Consider the following 24,278-nt stretch of genomic DNA (forward strand, 5'->3'; position numbering starts at 1 on the left):
ATTGGAACCAGAGCTGGGATCTTATATCCCTTCCCTGCTTACCTTGTAGTTCAGTCACTGCTTTGTTTTGGCCAAAGCTGAAACTGAAAACAAAATTAAATGAAGCCTCTGCCCCTCCTCCTCCCCCTCCCCCAAATAGAAGTAGTTATCCCCCCTCCTCCAACCATTTGGTTGCCATTTTGAGAGTGGAGTCAGATCTTCTTTACAGTTGCAAAACGGCTGCTGTGACCTCTAGTAGCAGCCTCATAAGAGGTTGTGTCACCCAATTTGAGAGCAGAGATGGCATGGGTGATCGCTCCTGCCCCAACGACACCACTAGGCCACTGGAGATTGTACAGTAGGTCCAGGGATCTATGGGTGGGTGGGTAGTTAGGCGACATGTTGGGGAGGCCGGTATGTATGTGTGTAAGCACAAACCTTTGGTCACTGCTGAAAACATGCAGCAAGTTTTGGCCGAAACTGAAAAATGGACAACATTTTTAAGCCAAAACCAAGCTGAAACCTGAATTTAGCCCCATTTTGGTGCCGAACCAGAAACTCAGTCGCTCTGTATTCTAGGCAACTTGGGAAGCAGAGGACTTTAGCTGGGAATTGAACCCATGTCCCTCTGGTTGTCGATGCTGGAAAAGGGAAGTCCAAGTTGGGACATTCACAATTTGCAGTATATAAGTTGCTTAATGTAGAGCATTCCCCCAAATTCTATAAATGGTGCTAAAAATTGCATGTGCAAAGTAGGGTGTGTGCCTAATTTGTGAGTACAATTTAATTGGTTAACAAGCTAATTAGTGCCGATAATTGGGCCCTATCAATTATCAGTGCTAATTGGCATTAATTAAAATTTATACAGATAAATTTACGTGTGGCTCCAAAACGGGGTGCGGCTATGGGAAGCTCATGAGCAGATCGGGGGCATTCCAAGAATTTATGTGAGTTGTTATAAAATAAAGGTGATCTGGGATTTACATCAGGGTTTCATTGGTGTAAATGGTTGCTGCTAAAAGTAGTTGTGATTTCCAGCGCTAAGCGCTATTCTGTAAACAGTGCCATTTATAGAATAGTGCTAAGTGCTATTTCTTTTGGCACCAATTTTTTTAAACGCCATTTATTGAATTTAGTTCATTGTGTTAAAAATACATATAATGTACAACAAGAACAGCCATTTAAAAAAACACACATTATAAAAATGAATTGCATCACAGGGGGCTTTATACATGTAAGTACTGGCATTTGCATGTGAACAAAATGGAGGAGGAAAACCCTCACGTTCAACAAAAGCAATGGACAAGGAAGTGAGGACTGCGCAAAAAGAATCTCAGGAAGTCTTTAATATCAACAGCTAAAAAACGACCCGACACGGCCGTGTTTCGGCTCATAGGCCTGCATTAGGGGTCTACTGGATCTACATACAAAGCAAAATAAATAACAAATTGAATAAATGAGAGTGACATACATAAATAAAATGAATTTTGCATTGTAAACATTCATAAGTTTAAAATAATTATTACATTATTACATTAATCTAATGTTATAATGCTGTTATATTGCTCCATGGTGCGACCGCACCTTGAGTATTGTGTTCAATTCTGGTGCAGTGAAGGGCGACAAAAATGATAGCGGGGATGAGACGACTTCTCTATGAAGAAAGACTAAGGAGGCTAGGGCTTTTCAGCTTGGAGAAGAGATGGCTGAGGGGAGACATGATAGAGGTATATAAAATAATGAGTGGAGTGGAACAGGTGGAGGTGAAGCATCTGTTCACGCTTTCCAAAAATACTAGGACTAGGGGGCATGCGATGAAACTACAGTGTAGTAAATTTAAAACAAATAGGAGAAACTTTTTCTTCACCCAACATGTAATTAAACTCTGGAAATCGTTGCCGGAGAACGTAGTGAAGGCGGTTAGCTTGGCAGAGTTTAAAAAGGGGTTGGACAGTTTTCTAAAGGATAAGTCCATAGACCGCTACTAAATGGACTTGGGAAAAATCCACAATTTCGGGAATAACTTGTATAAAATGTTTGTACTTTTGGGTAGCTTGCCAGGTGCCCTTGACCTGGATTGGCCGCTGTTGAGGACAGGATGCTGGGCTCGATGGACCTTTGGTCTTTTCCCAGTATGGCATTACTTATGTACTTATATATAAAAAAATGATAAAAAATAAAATAACAAACAAGCAGATGAAACTGAGATAAAAATGAAATAAAATATGTATGTCACTCTCATTAATGACCAGATGACCATTGGAGGGAATCAGGGGTGACCCCCCCAATACCCCCCCCCCACTGGTCACTGACCCCATACCACCCCCCACAAATGTGAACACAAATATGATTTAGCAACCTCTATGACAGCTTCAGATGTTAAAGTCAGGTCTATAAGAACAGAATGCAGGTTCCTGGAGTAGTGTAGTGGTCAGTGCAGTTCAGTGGACCATAGTGTGGGGGACTCTGGTCCCTATCTCCTTCTACCTGTCACATTTGAGGTGGAAACTGTGAGCCCTCCAAAACTCACCGGAAACCCACTGTACCCACATATAGGTGCCCCCTTCGCCCATAAGGGCTATCGTGTACAGCTGTGGGCAGTGGGTTTTGGAAGGGGCTCAGCAGACAAAATAAGGGAGCAATGGTGAGATATGTACCTGGGAGCATGTTTTTGAAGTCTACTAGGGTGCCCCATTTATCTTCTGGACTGAAAATGCTGGCCCTTCCTACATTCCAATGGTTTGATTTTCTACCTTTTTCACTTGGACGTTTTTGTTTTGAAAATGGACCAAAAAACAAAATGTCCAAAGCATAAAATCTTGTTAGAAACAGTATTTTCTAAAACAAAAGATAGACATTTTTCTTTTTGGAAAATGACCTTCCCTCTTATTCAGATTTTGGATGTTTTTTGGCAAAATGTCCAAAGTCGGACTTAGACGTCATATCGAAAATGCCCCTCTATGTAACTTTGTAAGTCTAAGTGCTTTGAAAATATGCCTCAACGTGTCTTTATAAAATAGGCTGAAAAATAGGAGCTTTCTTGTCCATCACACATAGGCCATTCTTTTACTCTCAGACTGTAATAAGCTTTGTGGAACTTTGGTTGGTAACAGTCTCTGTAGACGTCTCAAGATGCTTCCTCAATGCTGGAGATGCTCTTTGGAGTACAAATCAGGAAATAAATAGTATTGATTTATTCAGCCACAGATCTTCTCTTGGATTCGGTACAAAAAGCATTTTTAATATGCTATCATTCCTAGGGGATAAATTAATCAAAGTCCTTTTCAACATAGTAGGAGGTATTTACACTTCCACCATTACCAGCTCAGTTAGCTGCAGAACTGTCAGCCTAGATTGCTGTCAGGGAACATGGATTTTAATTTTTGCAAATACAGTTGCTATAAAATTGTGCACCTACTTTATTTATATAAAAGAAACCGTAATATGTGATTATGCAGGTTGGCTTCTCTATTGTAAACGCATGAGAAAACATTTTTAAACACAGCTATAGTCTTTGGATAGGGATGATGAAACTCAGGCTTTGTATTGTCTGATCTCTTCCTCCCACGGGTATAAATCCAGTTTAACTGGTATCTTCTCATACAGGGGTTCTTTTACTAAGTTGTGGTAAAAGGGATCCTGTGCTAGCGGCGACAGCCCTTTTTGCCGCATGCTGATGCTTGTTTCTACTGCAGCAGGTAAAAATGCCGAAAAAAGAAATGGCCATGTAGTAAGATTGCATGGCCATGTGGGGACAGCACCTACCGCCTGGATAGGCTGCCTACACATGTTACGTCTTATGTACTACAGAAGAAAGTTCTCTCTGGTACAAGGCAATACTACAGCAAGTGTTAGCAGTAAATTGAAGAGGCCAAGATCATACTCCACATACCTTGACTTATGAGTGAGGTTCATTACTGTCATAGTGAGTGCAAAAAAGAACTCATTTGGAGACACTGCCACCAAGAGACATCATATAGAATACCCAAGAGTCCTGTAGCGTCCACAGAAGCATATTGGCTACTTGGTTATCTGCAACCAGTCTTGTGGTAAGAAACCTCAAGTTCAAGTTCATGTTTAGTCCAGCAATGAGCTACTACCATCACCATATGCCTTACTCTGAGCCTTCTTCTAAATTCAACTAGCAAGTTCATTCCACATAAACTCCTGGATTCTATGTAGAGCAATCCGAAATTGCATGCACAAATCCGGTTGCATTCTGCATTTAAACGCACAATTTAATTACTTAGGGGCCTTTTTACAAAGGTTCGTCAGGCGTTAAACGCATGCAGTGCATGTCTAAACGTAGGCTACTGCACCCCCTGGCAGTAATTTTAGATTTGGCCAGGGGGTACTAGACTAGTCCTAGTCTAGTACCCAGCCAAGCCTCCCTCGTGTATCCTAGACCCGGGGGGGGGGGGGGGTCCTCTGGGCCTTCAGTTCCTGCCCTGTCCTGCAAGTCCTGCCGGCCACTTGCACTCAGGGGTTCAACTCCTGAGGAACGGTGGTCAAGTGCAGGTGAAGCTGTTCCTGTTCTGCCTGTTCTAGGTTGCCCGCCTCAGTTGCTACTCCAGTCCGGAGTTCCAGTCTTGCTCTTCCTTGTATCTGGTTCCAGAGTGGTCTTGCCTGCCTCTGCCGCTCCTCGGCAGTAGTCCAAGGGCTCATGAATTCTGGTTCTGCCTCGAGAACCCGACATCTTATTAGCCCCAGAGTTGCTGGTTAAATGTCAACAGATTTCCCTAGGGAAAAAAGCTAAATTGTTTCAAACAGGAATCAGTTTGTAATTCACCTAGTTTAAATCTGACCTCAAATATCCTATATAATAAAACGCACCTCCAACGTTCTGAAGCTGACTGCGTAGACATAAGCCTTGAGGCATTCGTGCTTCTGTATCCAGCTCCTGAAACGTGACGTCTCCCACTTCCGGGTGCGTCAGCAGTGACAGTGCCCAATCAAAACATAGCAGTGCAAGCCAACTCCGTCATGTACCTGTGCTGACGGGGGACCCCAACCCCCGACAGTCGAAGTCCTCTTCTCGGCTGCCATGGCGTTGCTTGCTGAATGACCTGAACAAGTTTCTGTGCGTGCGTCTGACATCAGATGCATGCACAGAAACTTGATCAGACCATTCAGCAAGCAACGCCGGCGCAGACGAGAAGAGGACTTCGGCTGTCGGGGTTTGGGGTCCCCCGTCAGCACAGGTACGAGACGGCGGCGGGGGAGGGTTTTCGGTGGAAAGGGGGGATCGAGAGGGTCGCGGCAGGGGGTCCAGGGGTCAGTAACGCTGAGGGGGGTGTTGAAATCGCAGGGCGGGGGGAGTCTGTAACTCGGTGGGAGGGGCGTGAGGGGGCCTTGAACTGAAAGGGAGGGAGGGGGTTCTGGAACTCAGAAGGAAGGGAGGGAGGGAGGCATGGGTCTCGGAGGGGACAGAGCGAGACAGCAAGGGAGGGTGGGGGATTTTGCTAGCGAGACAGCGAGGGAGGGTGGAGGATTATCTTGCTAGCGCCCATTTCATTGCCTACCGAAACGGGCCTTTTTTACTAGTTTTAAAATAAAATTACAAGTTCTACAGTATTCAAAGGCTGCTCAAATTCTGAGACCAATTCTTGGAACATGTGATTCAGACTGAGCTTATATTACCAGTTAGAGAAAGACATAACCTGTGGAAATAGGAATGAGATGAGTTTAACAACCATAGGGGCCCCTTTTACTAAGGTGCGTATGCGCCTACGTGCGTCCAACGCACATCCAATTGGAGCTACCACCCGGCTACCACGTGTCCCGGGCGGTAATTCCATTTTTTTACGAGCGTCCAAAACACGTGGCATTTTCTACCATGTGGCGCTTACCCGGCAGTAATCGGCAGTTTACGTGTGCTAATGCTTACCGTCCAATTAGCGTGTAAGACCTTACCACCAAGTCAATGGACGTGCGCTGGTTTTAATTTCGCCACACGTCCATTTTCGGCCCCAGGCAAAAAAAAGGCCTTTTTTCCAGGCGCGCTGAAAAATGGACCTGCGCATGTCCAAAACACGTGCCTACAGCAGCACAGGCCATTTTCAGTACGTCTTAGTAAAAGGGCCCCTTAATATATTCTTTAATTGCAATATTTCCCATATTATACTATCTTTTATTTCTTCCAGAATTGAGGTGTACATCAAAGAGATCATAAACCTACCTTTCCACAAAGAAAAAGAAAATGCAGGTTTAATACAAAGAATATTTGCTTTGAAGACTCAGGAAGCTCCATAAATTGAAGTGACATTTTATGGACATCATTACAGTTATTGTGCAGGTTTTCCAATTATTGTGAATTATAAATGTAGGTCAAGAAGATGCCTTTTAAGTGTTTTGTCCTTAGTGGCAAGATGTAAATCTGCCAGGAGTACTAAGTGCTATTCCATTATGAAAAACATTTATGATTAGGAAAAGAAATTCAACACAAATCCGATCAGGGATTCTGTTCTGAAACCTAAGCCCAATTATGGCTTATGATATCACAAAAGAACCGAGTTCAATTTTCACCTTCCTTCTTGTATTACTCCCATCTCACTAGGCAGACAATTATTCTGTGGGCCCTGATGGCACAACCATAAAGAATTCTTACAACAATGACAAAAATGATAGACAGCATATGCAAATCATTTTTCAGTGACATATTTGCAGCAAGGTTCAAAAACCTGGAATAAAATCTTAAATAATCGAGAAAGACGATTCCCTCTCTATGATTCTCTCTGTGTCAGCAGTGGTACTAAACCACTGACAGCCATGTTTTAAGTGATTGGGGCAGCTCTGAATTTCTTCTGCTGGCAGGACGTTGGGATCATTGCCAGCTACATAATTGGTGTGTCCGGTTGCTGGGTGGGCCTGATGCAAAAATGGAAGGGCACGTGCCAGTCTGGGCCCATCTGTGCCTCTGGTCCTAGTTATCATGTGTTCAGTACAAACTGGGGCCTGTGTTAAGATTTTGCAGTTAATCCTTGTTAACTGCAAAAGACAACCCCAGACTCTGTTCCTTTCATCTTGCTGTGCACCTAGAATAGACTTCCTGAGTTGGTATGACATGCTTTGTCTCTGGCCCTATTCAAATCTAGGCTAAAAGCCCACCTTTTTGAGGCTGCTGTTAGCTCTTAACCCCCTAGTAACATAGTAAATGACGGCAGATAAAGACCTGTACGGTCCATCCAGTCTGTCCAACAAGATAAACTCATTTTACATGGTATGTGATACTTTATATGTATACCCGAGTTTGATTTGACCTTGACATTCTCAGGGCACAGACCGTAGAAGTCTGCCCAGCACTGTTCTTGTACTAAAAGTTCTGAAGACTCTGGAATCCTAAAGAGTTACAAGATTCCGGAATCCCAATTAGTAGCAACATTCCCTGTAGAACCCCAAAGAGTAACATAGTAAATGACGGCAGATAAAGACCTGAACGGTCCATCCAGTCTGCCCAACAAGATAAACTCATTTTACATGGTATGTGATACTTTATATGTATACTCGAGTTTGATTTCTCCTTGCCATTCTCAAGGCACAGACCGTAGAAGTCTGCCCAGCACTGTTCTTGTACTAAAAGTTCATCTATTCAGTACCTATATCTGTTTTAATCATTCCCAAAATAAGATTAATCCTTAATCCCTTATTTGTCCTGTTTGTGTCTTGAATAGATTGTAAACTCTGCTGAGCAGTGACTGCCTCTTATGTGCTTGTGTACAGTCCTGCGTATGTCAGCACTATAGAAATCATAAGTAGTAGTAGTAGCAGTAAGATAACCTGTAGTAATGGCAAATGTGCTGTGGTAAATTATAATGCAATGCATAAAACTAATGAAACATCTAATAAGCATGTATTAGAACATTCAAATAACATCGATACGATGCTACCGATTTTCTACAGTACAGCTTACCATGTTGCCAAGGGGCCAAGTGCAGATATATAGTTGGAGACTAGAAGGGTTGCAGAGCCGCCGAGAGCCAGAGCCGGGCCCAGGTCGCCTCCGGGCCACCCCACCCACCCCACCCGAGGTCATCGTCGCCGCCGGGCCCCCCCTCCACTCGCTACTGGGCCCTGAACTAACCTTAAACGCCTCATTCCTATCCTTTCACCACCTTCGCGGCAAGCAGCAGCAGGGCAGACCTCTCCTTCCTTCCGTGCTCCGCCCTCGCGGACCTTACGTCAGGCAAGGGCGGGACACGGAAGGAAGGAGTGGCCTGCCCTGCTGCTGCTTGCCGTGAAGGTGGTGAAAGGAAAGGAAGGAGTCGTTTAAGGTTAGTTAGTTCGGGAGCGACGGCGGGCGGGCCTGACTGCGGTGGCGCAGAGCCCCCTCCAGAGGCCCGGGAACTTTTGTCCCCCCTGTCCCCCCCTCTCGGCGACCCTGAAGGGTTGTACTGAGTCATAAATAGATGGTGGCTAAACTCAAAGCAAGTTCTTTGTACAGTCAAAGAAGCTATAAGGAGCTGGTCTAAATTGCAGTGTGTGTAACTAGCTAGTCCAGGTACAGAACGAGTGTGTAGTCAACCACCATATGTATTAAAGGCTTGGGAGAAGAACCAGGCATTCACCTGCTTCCTGAAGTAGAAAGAGTCTCGAGTTATATGTAGCCCCTCTGGGAGTAAATTCCAGAGCGTGAGGGCTACTCCTGAGAAGGTTCGCTGGTGGGTATAACATTGTAAAATTTCCTCTGATGGGGTACAGATAGTGATGCTCCTCTCCTTGAGAGGACCTTAGAAGTCTCAAAGGCGTAGGAACAGCTAACTTAGGGCCAGATGCACTAAACAATCGTTAGAGCCCTTCCCTTACCGATTCCCTTAGCAAATCGGTAAGGAACGGGCACGCATTAAGGAAAGGGAATGCAAATGAGCTGCTCGTTGTAGCTCACTTGCATTCTCTATTCCATCGTTAAACAGTCAGCCAATCGGCCGGTCGAGCATGCGCAGAGCAGCCAAGTGTTATGCTGGCTGCTCTGCGCATGCCAAATACGCCTCCCTGTGCCACCTGAAGACGCCGCGCTGCTCACCACCTCCGATGCGGCTCGATCCAGAGGACAGTGCAGTTGAGGATGCCCATCCAAAAAAATGTCCATTTTGGCCGTCATTCCCTCCCCCCCCCCCCCCCCCGCAATAATAAAAACGTCTTTTTTGGCAGTGCTTCACTCAGCTGAGAGACCTGGAAGTCTCTGAGTCAATCACAGCGCGTTTAGCTCGGCTAAATGCGTTGTGATTGGCTCAGGGACTTCCAGGTCTCAGCTGAGTGAAGCACTGCCAAAAAATACGTTTTTATTATTGCAGGAGGGAATGACGGCCAAAATGGACGTTTTTTTTGGATGGGCGTCCATTTTGGCCGTCATTCCCCCCTCCCCCGCAATAATAAAAACATCTTTTTTGGCAGTGCTTCACTCAGCTGAGACCTGGAAGTCCCTGAGCCAATCACAACATGTTTAGCCGAGCTAACCACGCTGTGATTGGCTCAGAGACTTCCAGGTCTCTCAGCTGAGTGAAGCACTGCCAAAAAATACATTTTTATTATTGCGGGGGGGGGGGGGGGGGACGACGACGATGGGACGGGAATGACGGCCAAAATGGACGTTTTTTTTAAAAGCGGAGCGTTATATATATTTTTTGTTACTTTTGTTGCAGTTTTTCAATCCCGCGCAGCCCCAATGAGAGGTACAGACCTCTCGTTAGATTTTCCAGTGTTAAGGCAATCGGAAAAGGTTAGTGCATCTCATTACAATAGGGTTTCTACACAATTTGCTCATCTGCATTCCGTTTTCGTTAGCTGCTACCGTCATCGGAAAAAAGTCTTTCGTGCATGCCAGGGTTTACTATTTGCTCGTTAATGGCTCGTTAAGTTTAGTGCATCTGGCCTTTATTCTTTAAGTACTGTAGCCCATTTTTATCAACTTATAAGTGGGTCCATTTGAATGACACTCGTGACTGTGTGTTTTACATATGGTATAGTATGTGTCTTTTTTAAACAGACATTCCCTATAAAGTAAAGGTCCCCATCTTGATATCCACCGATGGAGCTTCATAAGCAACAGTCAGAGAACTGAATGTTACGTATTTTTATGTGTACTGTGTGCTGTTATTTTTATTTATATTTTGTTACACTGATCTCTTTGTTAAGTATTTTATGATTTTTACCTTGTAGCTTATGGTATGATGATTTTATCTTGTTTTTTATATTATATTTTTTGTGAAATCATTTATGACTTTTATTTTTAAGCCCACTGTAAGATTTTTTTTTTACCTTTATTATGTATGTTAGTTGTTACCCGCATTTAGGAACCCTTTTACTAAAGCACTAACACGTGCTTAATGTGGAAAAAAAAGGCTTACCACAAAATGTGTTAAAGCCTTTTATGGTAATTTGCCTGTTGGTGCGTGGTAATTGCACGAAGAATTAAAAAATTTTTTTTAGGGCGGGGCATGTCATGGGTGGGGAATGGGCATGAAAGTATGATCCAACTAGTGCATTCTGATAAGATTGCACTAACTGGATAACACTGACAACAAGGGGGCACTAAGCACCTCCTAAATAGGAGATGGTAAGTACGCCTATGTTATTTATTTATTTCACCTTTGTTATTTATTTATTTATTTATTTTTTTGCAAGTCTTGCTATTAATGGAAAAATTAGCCTGGAACCTGCAAAGAAGAAAAAAAGTAAACAGAAAAAAAATCCTTTATATACTGCCATGGTAAATCTGGGCTTATCGAATGGGAAAATCCCACATTAACATCTAGATTTTGTTGTGGCTTAGTAAAACAGCCCCCTAATTATTTCAGAAATATAAGGGGTCCTTTCACTTAAAGGCACCAAGCCCTAATGTGCGGATAGTGCTGAGAAAAGACTTACAGTAAATCGTGTTAAAGCATTTTTCAGTAATTACCCTGTTTCAGCATTCTAAGAGTGCATTAACTATTTTAAAAAATATATTTCTTTTCTTAAATAATTTATTTTTATTGAATTTTACAAAAAAAACAACAAACATTTTCAAAACAGAAAAACATGTACACTAGTACAATATACAATAACCAAAACTGAGCTTTATAACAACACTGTATGGCTAAGTAATGGGAGAAAGAAAAAGATCTAAAGTTTTCCATTTCTTAAGGCTAGCTGGAGGACCTAGTGAGGAATAAGACTGTTCATATTTTTTGTATAATAAAATCCAGTTCCAGCAAAGATAAACATTTACTTGAGAGTTGTCTTTTCAATGCCAGATTACTGTTTTTAGTGCAAAGGATTAGAAAGTCAAACAATATCTTTTTCTGAGGGGGTGTGGCATGGGCGGAGAGTGGGCATTCCCTTATGGATAGCACATTTTGATCAGCACGCTAATCAGTTAATTGAGGGTTAACCCAGGATCACTTAGCACTTCTTTCATAGGAGGAAGTAAATGCTCAGACGTTAATGTTTTTCAGGTCCCATGTCTCATGAACTAATGAGAACATTAGCTTAGGACCTGCAAACAAAAAAAAGGAAAAAGCCCTAAACTATCATGATAAAACTGGGTTTAGTGCACAGAACATTCCTTAAGCACAGATTTTACTACAACCTTGTGAAACCGCCCCGAAATCTTAAATCATTGCTACTTTATATGGTTTTATTTTGGGTTGGGAAGGTGAACAGTTGCAGGAATTTTGTGAAAGCTCATGGAGATAGATACATATAGATAAATACATGTATTCATATACACCGATATTTTCCTCATACTGGTATCAACCTTTTTTTTTTTTTTTAAATTGGGGACCCTAATGTCAGGTGCAATAGCTAGGGAGAAAAACAAACCCAAGTTGAAACACTTCATGCATCAAAAGAAAATCATGTTTGTTTCATATTATTGCAGGTGACGCTAAGTGGAATGGATTTTTATACAGAAATGCAATTTCTTTCTCAGAGTGGGTCAGGTGTGCCTTTCACAACCCTTAGCCATATTGTGTGGTTTGTGATTTCTAACTTCGGCTTTTATCCACTTTTGCCCATCTTCCAGTCAAATAAACATTTTGAATGAAATGCTTGAGGGGCACACTGAGGCTTTCATATCACACATACATAAAGAAGTAACATTCAGGGTCTGAGTCATCAGAAAGTAAGTTTCACGAGCATAATATAATGCTCTTATTTATTTTATTATACATGGGAGTCAGGCTGTTTACTACCTCTATTCATCATTGCCAGAGGCACATAATGAAAAGGTGACCTCTCACATCAATATCTCTTCAGATTTCCATGGCATTTATCATCATCTTTTCCTTACTGCTAGCCTGCTGGTCTTTTGTTTAGATAAAATGAATTTTATACACACACAAAGACATGTGCACACAAACCACATCAGTCCATTTGTCTGCTTGTGGATCAGTACGCATAGCTTTGTTTGTGCATACTGAAAAGGTGTGAGTAAAATCCCCAAAAAATCCAAAAAACCCCCGCAAACAATGCTATGCATATTGAAGGAGTAGAACTACAAGCCAAAATAATGACAGGATTACAACCTACTGAAAACTAAGTCATCCGCTTCACATTCAAAAAGGTTGATTGTTGGTTCACTTTCAATTAAATATATATTGTAAGGGGAAGTCTCATACTGTCACGGGGCCGTGTTTTAGTATTCTACACCCATGAATCGGGTGAAGTCCTTTTTGTGACCAGTGGCGATCCTAGCCAGCATGACACCCGGGGCGGAGCGCCGATGCGCCCCCCCCCCGGGTGCAGCGCGGCCCCCCCCCCCGCGAAATGACACCCCCCCGGGTGCACGCTGCTGGAGGGGGGGGGGGTGCTGCGGCACGCGCCTGTCAGCTGAGTTCGCTGACTTCGCTGCAGCTCCCTCTGTTCCGGGGCAGAGGGAGCTGCAGCAAAGTTAGCGAAGTCAGCTGACAGGCGCGCGCCGCGGCACCCCCCCAGCAGCGTGCATCCGGGGTGGACCGCCCGCACCGCCCCCCCTTGGTACGCCACTGTTTGTGACTCTTATAATCAACGACCAAAACCCCCACCTCCTGATGGTTTTGCATTTACAGTCTGTTAGTTTTGTATTTGCAGTACAGATAGCTCTTATTTTGTATTTTTAAGTGTTTTTCTAAATTCTATACAAAAAAAGACAAGCAAAAAGCGGGCATTTATCTGCACAATACAAAGGTTCACTAGACCCCGACAGGCTCCCGTTTCGCTGGTACTTTCTCAAGGGATCTGGGCTGTTGCAGACACAGTGTGGATTCCTGCTATGTGTCTCTGCCGCCACACTGCGTCTGTAACAGCTCAGATCCCTTGAGAAAGCACCAGCGAAACGGTCCCAGAGACAAGAGTCTGAAGTAGAAGCTATGAATACACCTACTGAAGAAGTAGAATCTGCAGAAATAGCCACAGAGTATGAAGCCACAGTGCTTTTTCTCTCTTTCTTGCTTTGGCCAGGGGGCTATGAGGTGGCTTATATGTGGTGGAGGCTTCCCTCTTTCCCTTCTCTGTCAATAGAGGAATAGTAGAGAAGAGGAGAGGAGAAAGCAGCAACGACTAAAGTTTACTAGCAGTACTAGAGAGTGTTTCTTTTTCTCCAGTTTTAAGTACATAAGTTTGCCACACTGGGACAGACCAAAGGTCCATCAAACCCAGCATCCTGTTTCCAACAGTGGCCAATCCAGGTCACAAATACCTGGCAAGATCCCAAAAAAGTTCAATATATTTTATGCTGCTTATCCCAGAAATAAGCGGTGGGTTTTTCCCAAGTCAATTTAATAATGGTCTATGGACCTTTCCTTTAGGAAGTCGGGCAGACCTTTTTTTTAAACCCTGCTAAGCTAACCACCTTTACCACATTCTCTGGCAATGAATTCCAGAGTTTAATTACACGTTGAGTGAAGAAACTTTTTCTCAGATTTGTATTAAATGTACTACTTTGTAGCTTCACCGTATGCCCACTAGTCCTAGTATTTTTTGAAAGAGTAAACAAACAATTCACGTCTACCCATTCCACTCCACTCATTATTTTTGATTCACTGATCACTTGAGTAAGAGTGAGAGAAAGGAACATGAACTGAAAAGAAGTGGAAAGGGGAAAGTTTCCACAGCTCTGAGAGCTAAATCCCTGAACTGCTAACAGAAGGAAAAATAAAGGGGATTCTGGAAGTAGCTTACCAGCTGCAGTTAAGGATAGAGGGACTGGAGAAGCTGCTTGTTCAAATCTAATTACTGATTACACTGAAAAACTGAAAGAAAGGCCTGACTTGGCTGGAGCAACTGGCAACCAGCCTTAAAGGTACAAGAGGCTTGGAATCCAATCCTGGCTGCTTGACGTTATGAAAGCCTGCACAAATGGGGAAAATTGAGCTTTACTGACCCTTAAAAATCTAAAGTACAATTGTTCTAACCTTGAATTTAAAGATGTTTTGAGAAAAACTGGGGATTAGCAAATAGAGAGATAAACAGACTAGATTCTGCCAAAAACCCTATTGAGGAAGAACAACTTAAATGATGGTGACAACATTAACAAAATTATAGACACTGAAATTTTAATGGTATTCACCCCTTCCCCCCCCCCCCCCCCCCCCCCCCCCCCCCATTTACTAAGATGCGCTAGTGGCTGCTGCACGGCAATGCCGACACAGCCTATTCAAAATGAATGAGCTGTGTCAGCATTAGCGCACGGCACAGGAGGGTCAGTTTTTTAAAAAAAACATATCTGGTTAAGATATTTCTCTGTATGTGCATTTATGGTTGCACAGTACTAGGAAAACTATTCTGAACAGAATCATATCTAGCTATTATATAATAACTGTAGCTATATCTAGTTCATTTAAATTATGCTGTTTCTTAATGAAGAGTTGTTCCATTAGTGTGTAATGAAGTATATCCCTTAAGTGCACTGTGCCTGATGGCTTCCTTAATGTTGAATAAGTCAGCAAGGTCAATGGAATTAGTTGTGTCTGCACTTCAAAAGACTAACTCTTTATAATGATCATTTAAATTAAAATGATTTCAGTGTTTGTTCTATCATGTCTAATGGTAAAATTACCTATTTTGAATTGAAATACATTATGAATTCAAATCATTTAATTCTGAGATCTCATTTCACCAAGAAAATGTCCCAAATAAACCCAAACATTATATGCTGCAAGTGCATAATAAGTAAATAAGTATTACCATACTGGGACAGACTGAAGGTACATCAAGCCCAGCATCCTGTTTCCAACAGTGGCCAAGCCATCTTACAAGTACCTGGCAAGCTCCCAAAACAGTACAATAACATTTAATGCTGCTTATCCTAGAAATAAGCAGTGGATTTTCCCCAAGTCATTTTAATAATGGCTTATGGGCTTTTCTTTTAGGAAGCCATCCAAACCTTATTTAAACTCTGCTAAGCTAACTGCCTTTACCATATTCTCTGGCAACAAATTCCAGCGTTTAATTACACATTGAGTGAAGAAATATTTTCTCCGATTTGTTTTAAAATTACTACTTTGTAGCTTCATTGCATGTCCCCTAACCCTGGTATTTTTGGAAAGAGTAAACAATTGATTCACGTCTACCCGTTCCACTCCACTCATTATTTTATAGACCTCTATCATATAAGTACGTAAGTATTGCCATACTGGGACAGACCAAAGGTCCATCAAGCCTAGCATCCTGTTTCCAACAGTGGCCAATCCAGGTCACAAATACGTGGCAAGATCCCAAAAAAGTACAAAACATTTTATACTGCTTATCCCAGAAATAGTGGATTTTCCCCAAGTCCATTTAATAATGGTCTATGGACTTTTCCTTTATTTTTTTTTAATTTTTGTTACATTTGTACCCCGCGCTTTCCCACTCATGGCGGCTTACATGGGGCAATGGAGGGTTAAGTGACTTGCCCAGAGTCACAAGGAGCTGCCTGTGTCTGAAGTGGGAATTGAACTCAGTTCCTCAGGACCAAAGCCCACCACCCTAACCACTAGGCCACTCCTCCACTCCAGGAAGCCGTCCAAACCTTTTTTAAACTCCGCTGTAAGTATCTCCCCTCAGCCATCTTTTCTACAAGCTGAAGAGCCCTAACCGCTTTAGCCTTTCCTCATACGGAAGTCATCGGTGGATTTAGAAAAGAAGGGCAAAGAAATGATAAAGGGGATGCCCTTTATCATTTTCTTTGCCCTTCTTTTCTAAATCCACCGATTAGCACAGGCATGCCTACTCAGAGCCGCCGAGAGAATGGGCCAGGCCTGGGGTAAGGCCGCCGCTGCCGCTCCCCCTCCACCACCCCAGCCGCCGCTCCCCCCCTCCGTCCGCCACCAGGCTGGGTCCCCTGCATTGAAATCGCAGTCTCACCTCCGTGAAAGCAGTGCTGCAGGCAGCAGAACGCCTCCCTTTGGCCCTCGTTGTGTCCCGCCCTCGCAGAAGTTATGTCAGATGAGGGCGGGACACAGGGAGGGAAGGAGGGCTGAAGGGAGGTGTTCTGATGCCTGCAGTGCTGCTTTCACGGAGGTAAGACTGCGATTTCAATGCAGGGGGCAGACGGTCGACGATGGAGGACGGGTGGGACTTTGGCGCCGGGCCCCCCTTGGAGGCCCGAGCCCAGGGAATTTTGTCCCCCCTGCCCCCCTCTCTCGGCGGCTATGTGCCTACTCTCTGCCTGTGGGGATCAGCACGTGCTGAATGGTAAACTAGCACGGGACACCTCAGTTTATCCTGTGGCAGTGCTCTTTTAGCGCACGGTAGACCTACATTAGGCCTACCACGCCTTAGTAGAAGTGCCCCAAAATGAATTAGAATATTCTGAATGAGAATTTCAAAAGCTGACACAATTATTCAATGTCTGATGCCACTACAGAGTGGAGGAATAGCCTAATGGTTAGTGCAATGGCCTGAGACCCAGGAGAACTGGGTTCAGTTCCCACTGCAGCTCCTTGTGACTCTGGGCAAGTCAGGAAGGGGGTCTTTTACAAAGCCGCAGTAAGCCTGCTAAAACATAACTACTGCTGCTCCAATGTGGTTGTCGGCGGTACCGCCAGGGTACAGCAGGAGCCCTTACAGCCACCCTTACAGTAAGTGCTCTCTGTCACATGGCCACATGATAAGGGTTATCTTACTACATGGCCAATTTTGGGGCTTTTTACCTGCTGCGGTAAAAAGGGTCCTGGCATGTGGGAAAAACGGTCCCTGCCGCTACCACAGGGCTCTTTTTCCAGCAGCTTAGTAAAAGGACGCCTTAGCCCTCAATTTCCCCAGGTACAAAATAAATACCTGTACATAATGTGTAAACCATTTTGATTGTAACCACAGAAAGGCGGCATATCAAATCCCATCCCCTTTCCCTTAAATGCAAAAAGTTCTAGTAAGTAATCTCTTGATAACTCCCCCGACTCTTCATTATCATTTGAAATTAGGTACCTGTTGTCGTTGTTTATAGCCCTAGCTGGGCAATGGAATTTTAGATTTTGTCATAATAGTAATAATCAGGAAATGCTTCACCTTATTGGTCATTAGAATTGGAGTATAACAGATCACGTATCAGGATAGAAATAAATCTGTTCCAACATATTTGCATTTTAACTCAAGTGAAACTGTATTATGTTGTTGTTAAAGTACCATCATTGCTAGCATGGAATGTGTGGTGTTGTATGATATTGTGTTAATGGTGAAGCTCTGCTATACAGTGTCATTCGGCAGCTGAAGTAGTGCTGGCAGGATGCTGCCTACATCCCACCTTTTGGTGAACATCAGAACCCTCAGGAATAAAAAGGAATTCATTCCACAGGAATGACAGTAGAATTATTGGGTTGGGTTTCATACTGAGGAGGGGGTGCTCTGGCTTCAATGAAGACATGTAAAAGCTGGATGTTGGGGTCAGGCTGAGGGCCTTGTTAAGGAGGACGAAATGACCCATGCTAACTGGTCCTATTATTTTATTACTTTTGTTATTTATTTACTCTGGGGTCCGTTTACTAAGGTGCACTGAGAAATGGGTAGTGTAGGCGTGTGTTTTGGGCGCACGAGATCCATTTTTCAGTGCACCTGTAAAAAAGGCCTATTTTATTTTTGCAGAAAATGGATATGTGGCAAAATAAAAATCGGTGAGCGCCCATTTTCGGTCTGAGACCATACCGCCACCCATTGACTTAGCAGTAATGTCTCACGCGTTAACCGTGCGGTAATCGTCTACTCGCGTAGAATGACGATTACCACCCGATTTCTGCCACACGCTGGAAAATAAAAATGATTTTCCGGCGCACGTAGCGGACATGCGTAAAAAACGAAATTACCGCCTGGGCCACGTGGTAGCCAGGCGGTAACTCCAAATTGACACACGCATTGGGCATGCATAGGCACCTACATGGCTAAGTAAAAGGGCCTCTCTATTTGTATCCCGCCTTTATCCAAAGCGGGTAACAAAACATCAACATACATAATCAATAAAAACATACAACATAATTAACAATATAAAACCAATAAACAAGACAATTTTCCAAGAAAAGAAAAAACAATAATCACTGTAAGCACATTAATCCTGTTTTTGCTAGTGTGTATGGTAACAGCATGCAATGGCTCTGACAACAATCATTTCGCGGGCAAAGTGGCATTTTAGCATGCATGTACAATAACATTTTATTCACGCATGCCATAAAAAAATGCCACTGTGAGTTTTAAAATATATAGCTGGAGTCGATATTCAAAGCGATTTAACCGGCCAGAAATGGCTCCTGGCTGGTTAAATCGGAAGTTTGAGGCTCCCCACTGATATTCAGTGGCTAAAGTGAAAGCTGGTGGTCTGGAGGTGGAGTCGTTACTTACACTTAACCGCTGCAGGGGTCTTTTCAGTAAGGTGCACTGAAAAATGGGCTGCAATAGTGTAGGCGCATGTTCTGGGCGCATGCAGATCCAGTTTTCAGCGCACCTGTAAAAAAACTCCTTTTAAAAATTTTTTGTTGAAAATGGATGTGCGGCAAAATAAAAATTGGTGCGTGTCCATTTTGCGTCTGAAACCTTACCGCCAGTCACTGACATAGCAGTAAGGTCTCACGCAGTAACCGTGTGGTAATTGTCTATGTGCGTAGAATGACAATTACCACCCGGTTTGTGCCATGAGCCAGAAAATAAAAATTATTTTCCAGTGCGTGTAGTGGACGCACATCAAAAATAAAATTACCGCCAAGGGCCATGCGGTAGCCGGGCGGTAACTCAAAATTGATACGTGTTGGGTGCGAGTAGGCACCTCCGTGGCTTAGTAAAAGGGCCCCTGAGTTAAGCAGCCAAACTGGACCACGTAAAAGTCAGTCCTATCTTTATGGGTGTCGTTTAGACAGTTAAAATGATGACTATTGCACTTAACCTCATAGAAGATAGACAGCTGGCCACATAAACCCAGATATTTAATGCCAGTGGCCAGGCATTGAATAACTGTGAATAATGCTGGTTGCAGCTAAAAATAATGCTCACCACTGCCAGCTGAATATCTATCCCAGCTATGTTTAATCACTTTGTCCAAGGCAGCCTGGTTCCTTACTTTGTGCTTTCAAGCCTATAAGAACCTAGTTCCCCTTTGAAAACTGCTTACCCTGCAAATAATGTCTTGTAATAATGTAGTCTTCAAATGCACCTTTTTGTTCATTTTGGATTTGTAAAATATGTAAAAAAATGTAAAATCTCCATGTTAGCTGTCAAGAACTAAAATAGGTTACCTGAAAGGATAAGCAAATGCTATTGCGATATTGAGGTCACTCTGTGTCCTGTTGCTACAGTCCACGCTGAGTCTCAGTTCTCCAGAGTAACCACCACATGTTGCAAATGCGAAGATTGCAAAAAGCTGTTAAGAAAGAAGAAAACAATTGTTTTTTTTACAGGCGATCCTCCCCAAAATTACAATGAATATACCACACTGAGCTAGGCAAATTTCCCAGAAGTCGTTACTGTGAAATGGTTATAACATACAATTTTCCTCCTGTTTTAACATCTCACTATTGTTTCATCTCTTGGCTTTTAGGGAGAGAGTAATGAATCATAGAAAAATACATAATCAGTGGCTTATGCTCCAGTATCTGATTTGTATTATATTGGCTTAATATTGACATATGCGTACTGCACACAGCTTAAATAAGAATAATAAAAAGCTGAATATAATTTTAAAAATCATCACGGACATTCTTGAACCTCCATTATCCCAACTGCAAAGGACTCAAATATAAATCAATACCGTATTTTTCGGACTATAAGACGCACTTTTTTCCCCAAAAATTTGGGAGGAAAATGGGGGGTGCGTCTTATAGTCCGAAGGTAGCGTTTTTTGACCTCCGTTCCGTACTTACAGGATTCCATGTTCCCTGGTGGTCTAGTGACGTCGGGGCAGGAAAGAGAATTCGGCGGCCATTTTGAATCTCGCCGAGACCGTCGGAAAGCATTGAGAAGCACGGAGAGCAGCGCGATGGGCAGGAAAGAGGGGGCTCTTTCCTGCCCCGACGTCACTAGACCACCAGGGAACACGGAATCCTGTAAGTACGGGACGGAGGTCCAAAACCCGGACAAGACGCACCGGAGCACCTAGGTTTTAGAGGAGGGAAAGAGGAAAATTTTTTTTTTTCCTATTTCCCTCCTCTAAAACCTAGGTGCGTCTTATGGTCCGGTGCGTCTTATAGTCCGAAAAATACGGTATATACATCTAGCTTCTCCTACCTCTGCACGCAACTATGGAATGCATTACCAAGTACCATAAAAAAAACGCACGATTTGGCAGCCTTCTGGAAACTATTAAAGACTAGCCTGTTCAGAGAGACTTATCATTCGGACCCTTCTTAAATGAACTGTCACCACAACTTTACCAGAACAAGTCAAAATTGAACTCTATTTGTTTACTATAATCTCATTGACATTATTGAATGTTATACACTATCCTTGTTTTCAAATACCTAAATGAATTGTATATCTATTCATCTCTAATTTCTATTTTCTGTACCCCAACATCGCCAGCTTTTTTTCTGCGTTAACCGGTCATATGCCACTGAAAACAACCAGTTATCCACCAAGATGCAAGGTAACTGGTCATTTTCAGTGGTTCACTCGCTTTGAATATTGGCCGGGGAATCTTTAGTAGGAACAAGGCAGCTATCTATTCAAAATACAGCAAAAAGCACCAGGTGCCTTCAGAAACGGGACACAGTTCTTTATTGGTAAAAATCAATTTTCCAACGTGGACCCGACACGGGCTGTGTTTCGACGCAAAGCACCTGCCTCAGGGGTCGAGTGTGTTCAAAGACCAGACTTTTCCCCTATGAGATAGGGGGATAACCTGGTTTGACTGAGAAGTAGTTAATCAATGCTTTGAAATCATAAGGTCCCTTCGTACCTTGATAAAGGAGCAAACAGGTATGTATTCAAGACAGAGAGTGAATCAATGTACTGCTGAAAGAGAGATCCAGCAGGACAATTACAAAATCAGGGAATAGGTTCTTAGATCACCGGGGTTCTTGAAAGATGCATCAAAACTTGTACTAAAATATAATCTATCAAGTTATGGGGCCCTTTTACAGAGCAGCAGTAAGCCCAACGCGGGACTACCGTTCACTCTTCCAGGACTACCATCGGCCCAACGAGCCTACCAGCGGTAGTCCCACCTCAAGCTCGCACCATTTCCGGGGGAAAAAGAAACCCCCCGGAAACGGCTTGCGAGAAGACTGATACCAGTTTTATCACACCTGCAGTACAGTAATAGCCTGTTTGTGAACCTTGCTTTGAGAGTCACCCACAGGCTTCAGGTCATCCAAAAGGCAGCAGCTAGACTAATTCTGTTAAACCAAAGTGGTGGGCAGCCAGTAACGTACCGAGGGTGGGGTGCATAAGTACATAAGTACATAAGTACATAAGTAGTGCCATACTGGGAAAGACCAAAGGTCCATCTAGCCCAGCATCCTGTCACCGACAGTGGCCAATCCAGGTCAAGGGCACCTGGCACGCTCCCCAAACGTAAAAACATTCCAGACAAGTTATACCTAAAAATGCGGAATTTTTCCAAGTCCATTTAATAGCGGTCTATGGACTTGTCTTTTAGGAATCTATCTAACCCCTTTTTAAACTCCGTCAAGCTAACCGCCCGTACCACGTTCTCCGGCAACGAATTCCAGAGTCTAATTACACGTTGGGTGAAGAAAACTTTTCTCCGATTCGTTTTAAATTTACCACACTGTAGCTTCAACTCATGCCCTCTAGTCCTAGTATTTTTGGATAGCGTGAACAGTCGCTTCACATCCACCCGATCCATTCCACTCATTATTTTATACACTTCTATCATATCTCCCCTCAGCCGTCTCTTCTCCAAGCTGAAAAGCCCTAGCCTTCTCAGCCTCTCTTCGTAGGAAAGTCGTCCCATCCCCACTATCATTTTCGTTGCCCTTCGCTGTACCTTTTCCAATTCTACTATATCTTTTTTGAGATACGGAGACCAGTATTGAACACAATACTCCAGGTGCGGTCGCACCATGGAGCGATACAACGGCATTATAACATCCGCACACCTGGACTCCATACCCTTCCTAATAACACCCAACATTCTATTCGCTTTCCTAGCCGCAGCAGCACACTGAGCAGAAGGTTTCAGCGTATCATCGACGACGACACCCAGATCCCTTTCTTGATCCGTAACTCCTAACGCGGAACCTTGCAAGACGTAGCTATAATTCGGGTTCCTCTTACCCACATGCATCACTTTGCACTTGTCAACATTGAACTTCATCTGCCACTTGCACGCCCATTCTCCCAGTCTCGCAAGGTCCTCCTGTAATCGTTCACATTCCTCCTGCGACTTGACGACCCTGAATAATTTTGTGTCATCGGCGAATTTAATTACCTCACTAGTTATTCCCATCTCTAGGTCATTTATAAATACATTAAAAAGCAACGGACCCAGCACAGACCCCTGCGGGACCCCACTAACTACCCTCCTCCACTGAGAATACTGGCCACGCAATCCTACTCTCTGCTTCCTATCTTTCAACCAGTTCTTAATCCACGGGTGCAGGCAGCAAGGGAGTTCACGGATCGTCAGAATTTTCATTATCGTCAAAGACAGGTGGTTCCTGTAATAAATCGTGGAGTCGTATTGTCAAAGACAGGTGGTTCCTGTAATAAATTGTGGAGTCGATCTTCAGAGGGATGGCCTTCAAAAACTGAAAAGTGAGGGATGGCCTTCAAAAACTGGTGAGGGATGGCCTTCATATATTGGTGAAAAACATGGCTATTTCTGTAATATCCTTACTTGTTGCTTTTTATAAGGTCTACTGCTGGTGTCATAGTAACATAGTAGATGATGGCAGATAACCACTTGAACAGTTCATTCAGTCTGCCCAACAGTCACACTCATTATCAATTCGCGATTAAACCAACAATTGAATATGGTATAAAATACTTGATCCCGGTCTTTCTTAGCCATTTCTGGGACATAGGCCATAGAAGTCTGCCTGGCACCACCCTTGCATTCCAACTACTGCAGTTGCTGTCAAAGCCCACTCCAGCCCATCCTAATCTGTCTTGTCATATATGGGACACAGACTGTAGAAGGCCGCCCGGCACTGGCCTTAGTTCTTCATAGCTGGAGATGCCACCTAAGCACCACTCGACCCATCAACACACATGCAGGGATCTTCTGTGTTCACTGCAATGTTGTGCTTTTTAAGAATCTATTGTGTATTTTTGTTTTTATAAGAATTCAACATGTCTTATTGGTTTAGGCTGTAGTCTGTTCTGAGAATTTGTTTTAGTGGATTGGGAGGATGGGTTTTGAATTTTTGAAATAAACAAATAAATAAATGAAGTTACTAAACGGAACTGAAAAGAATAAAGGAGAAACAGAAAGTGTTCCATGATTTATACAAATGTGCTGCTAATGAAGCTCACAAACTCATTTTGATGCTTAAGGACTAAAATATAAAACTGCCCTTGAATTAATAATCTTTTCTTTTTGTAGCAGGAACAAGATGTTTCTGTGGTATGCAGTGCATTGTTCGTTGTCTGAATGCAGAAGAAAGGAAATGCATTGACATGACAGGTTAATATTTTAATAAATGGGCAAGAGCATCTCATCTATTTTACAGACTTCCACAACCTCTCCAAATTCTAGAAACATCTATGTAAGATAGAGCAATAAATCCAATTAAAACAAATAACATCCATTCTTTTCAGCCTGGTAGCTTAATTTATGGTAAGTAAACTGACTGCAGTTATTCATGTAACTGGGGGCTTTAAGACTTTGTGGCAGTATGGCACTTTCCATCTGTCAAGTCTCTGCCTTTAGACATCTGGGCCCTAAACTGTGGAACGTCCTCCATCACAGCTTTTAAGAC

General features: G+C 43.2%; 1 protein-coding gene and 1 long non-coding RNA gene across 2 annotated transcripts in view; one reads left to right on the forward strand and one right to left on the reverse strand.

The window, feature by feature from the left end:
• Window positions 1-24,278, reverse strand: part of SYNPR (synaptoporin) — a 236,176-nt gene that overhangs the window by 18,046 nt on the left and 193,852 nt on the right. The window contains exon 3 of the mRNA XM_030206519.1: window positions 19,632-19,756. Coding sequence (XP_030062379.1) covers window positions 19,632-19,756 — 125 coding nt within the window. The remainder of the gene's footprint in view (window positions 1-19,631; window positions 19,757-24,278) is intronic.
• LOC115472293 lies at window positions 351-17,076 on the forward strand. Its single transcript, XR_003942498.1, has 3 exons — window positions 351-361; window positions 13,690-13,695; window positions 16,999-17,076. It is a non-coding gene; the product is annotated as an uncharacterized LOC115472293 (long non-coding RNA).

This window comes from Microcaecilia unicolor, chromosome 6 (assembly GCF_901765095.1).
Source record: "Microcaecilia unicolor chromosome 6, aMicUni1.1, whole genome shotgun sequence".
Taxonomy (NCBI): domain Eukaryota; kingdom Metazoa; phylum Chordata; class Amphibia; order Gymnophiona; family Siphonopidae; genus Microcaecilia; species Microcaecilia unicolor.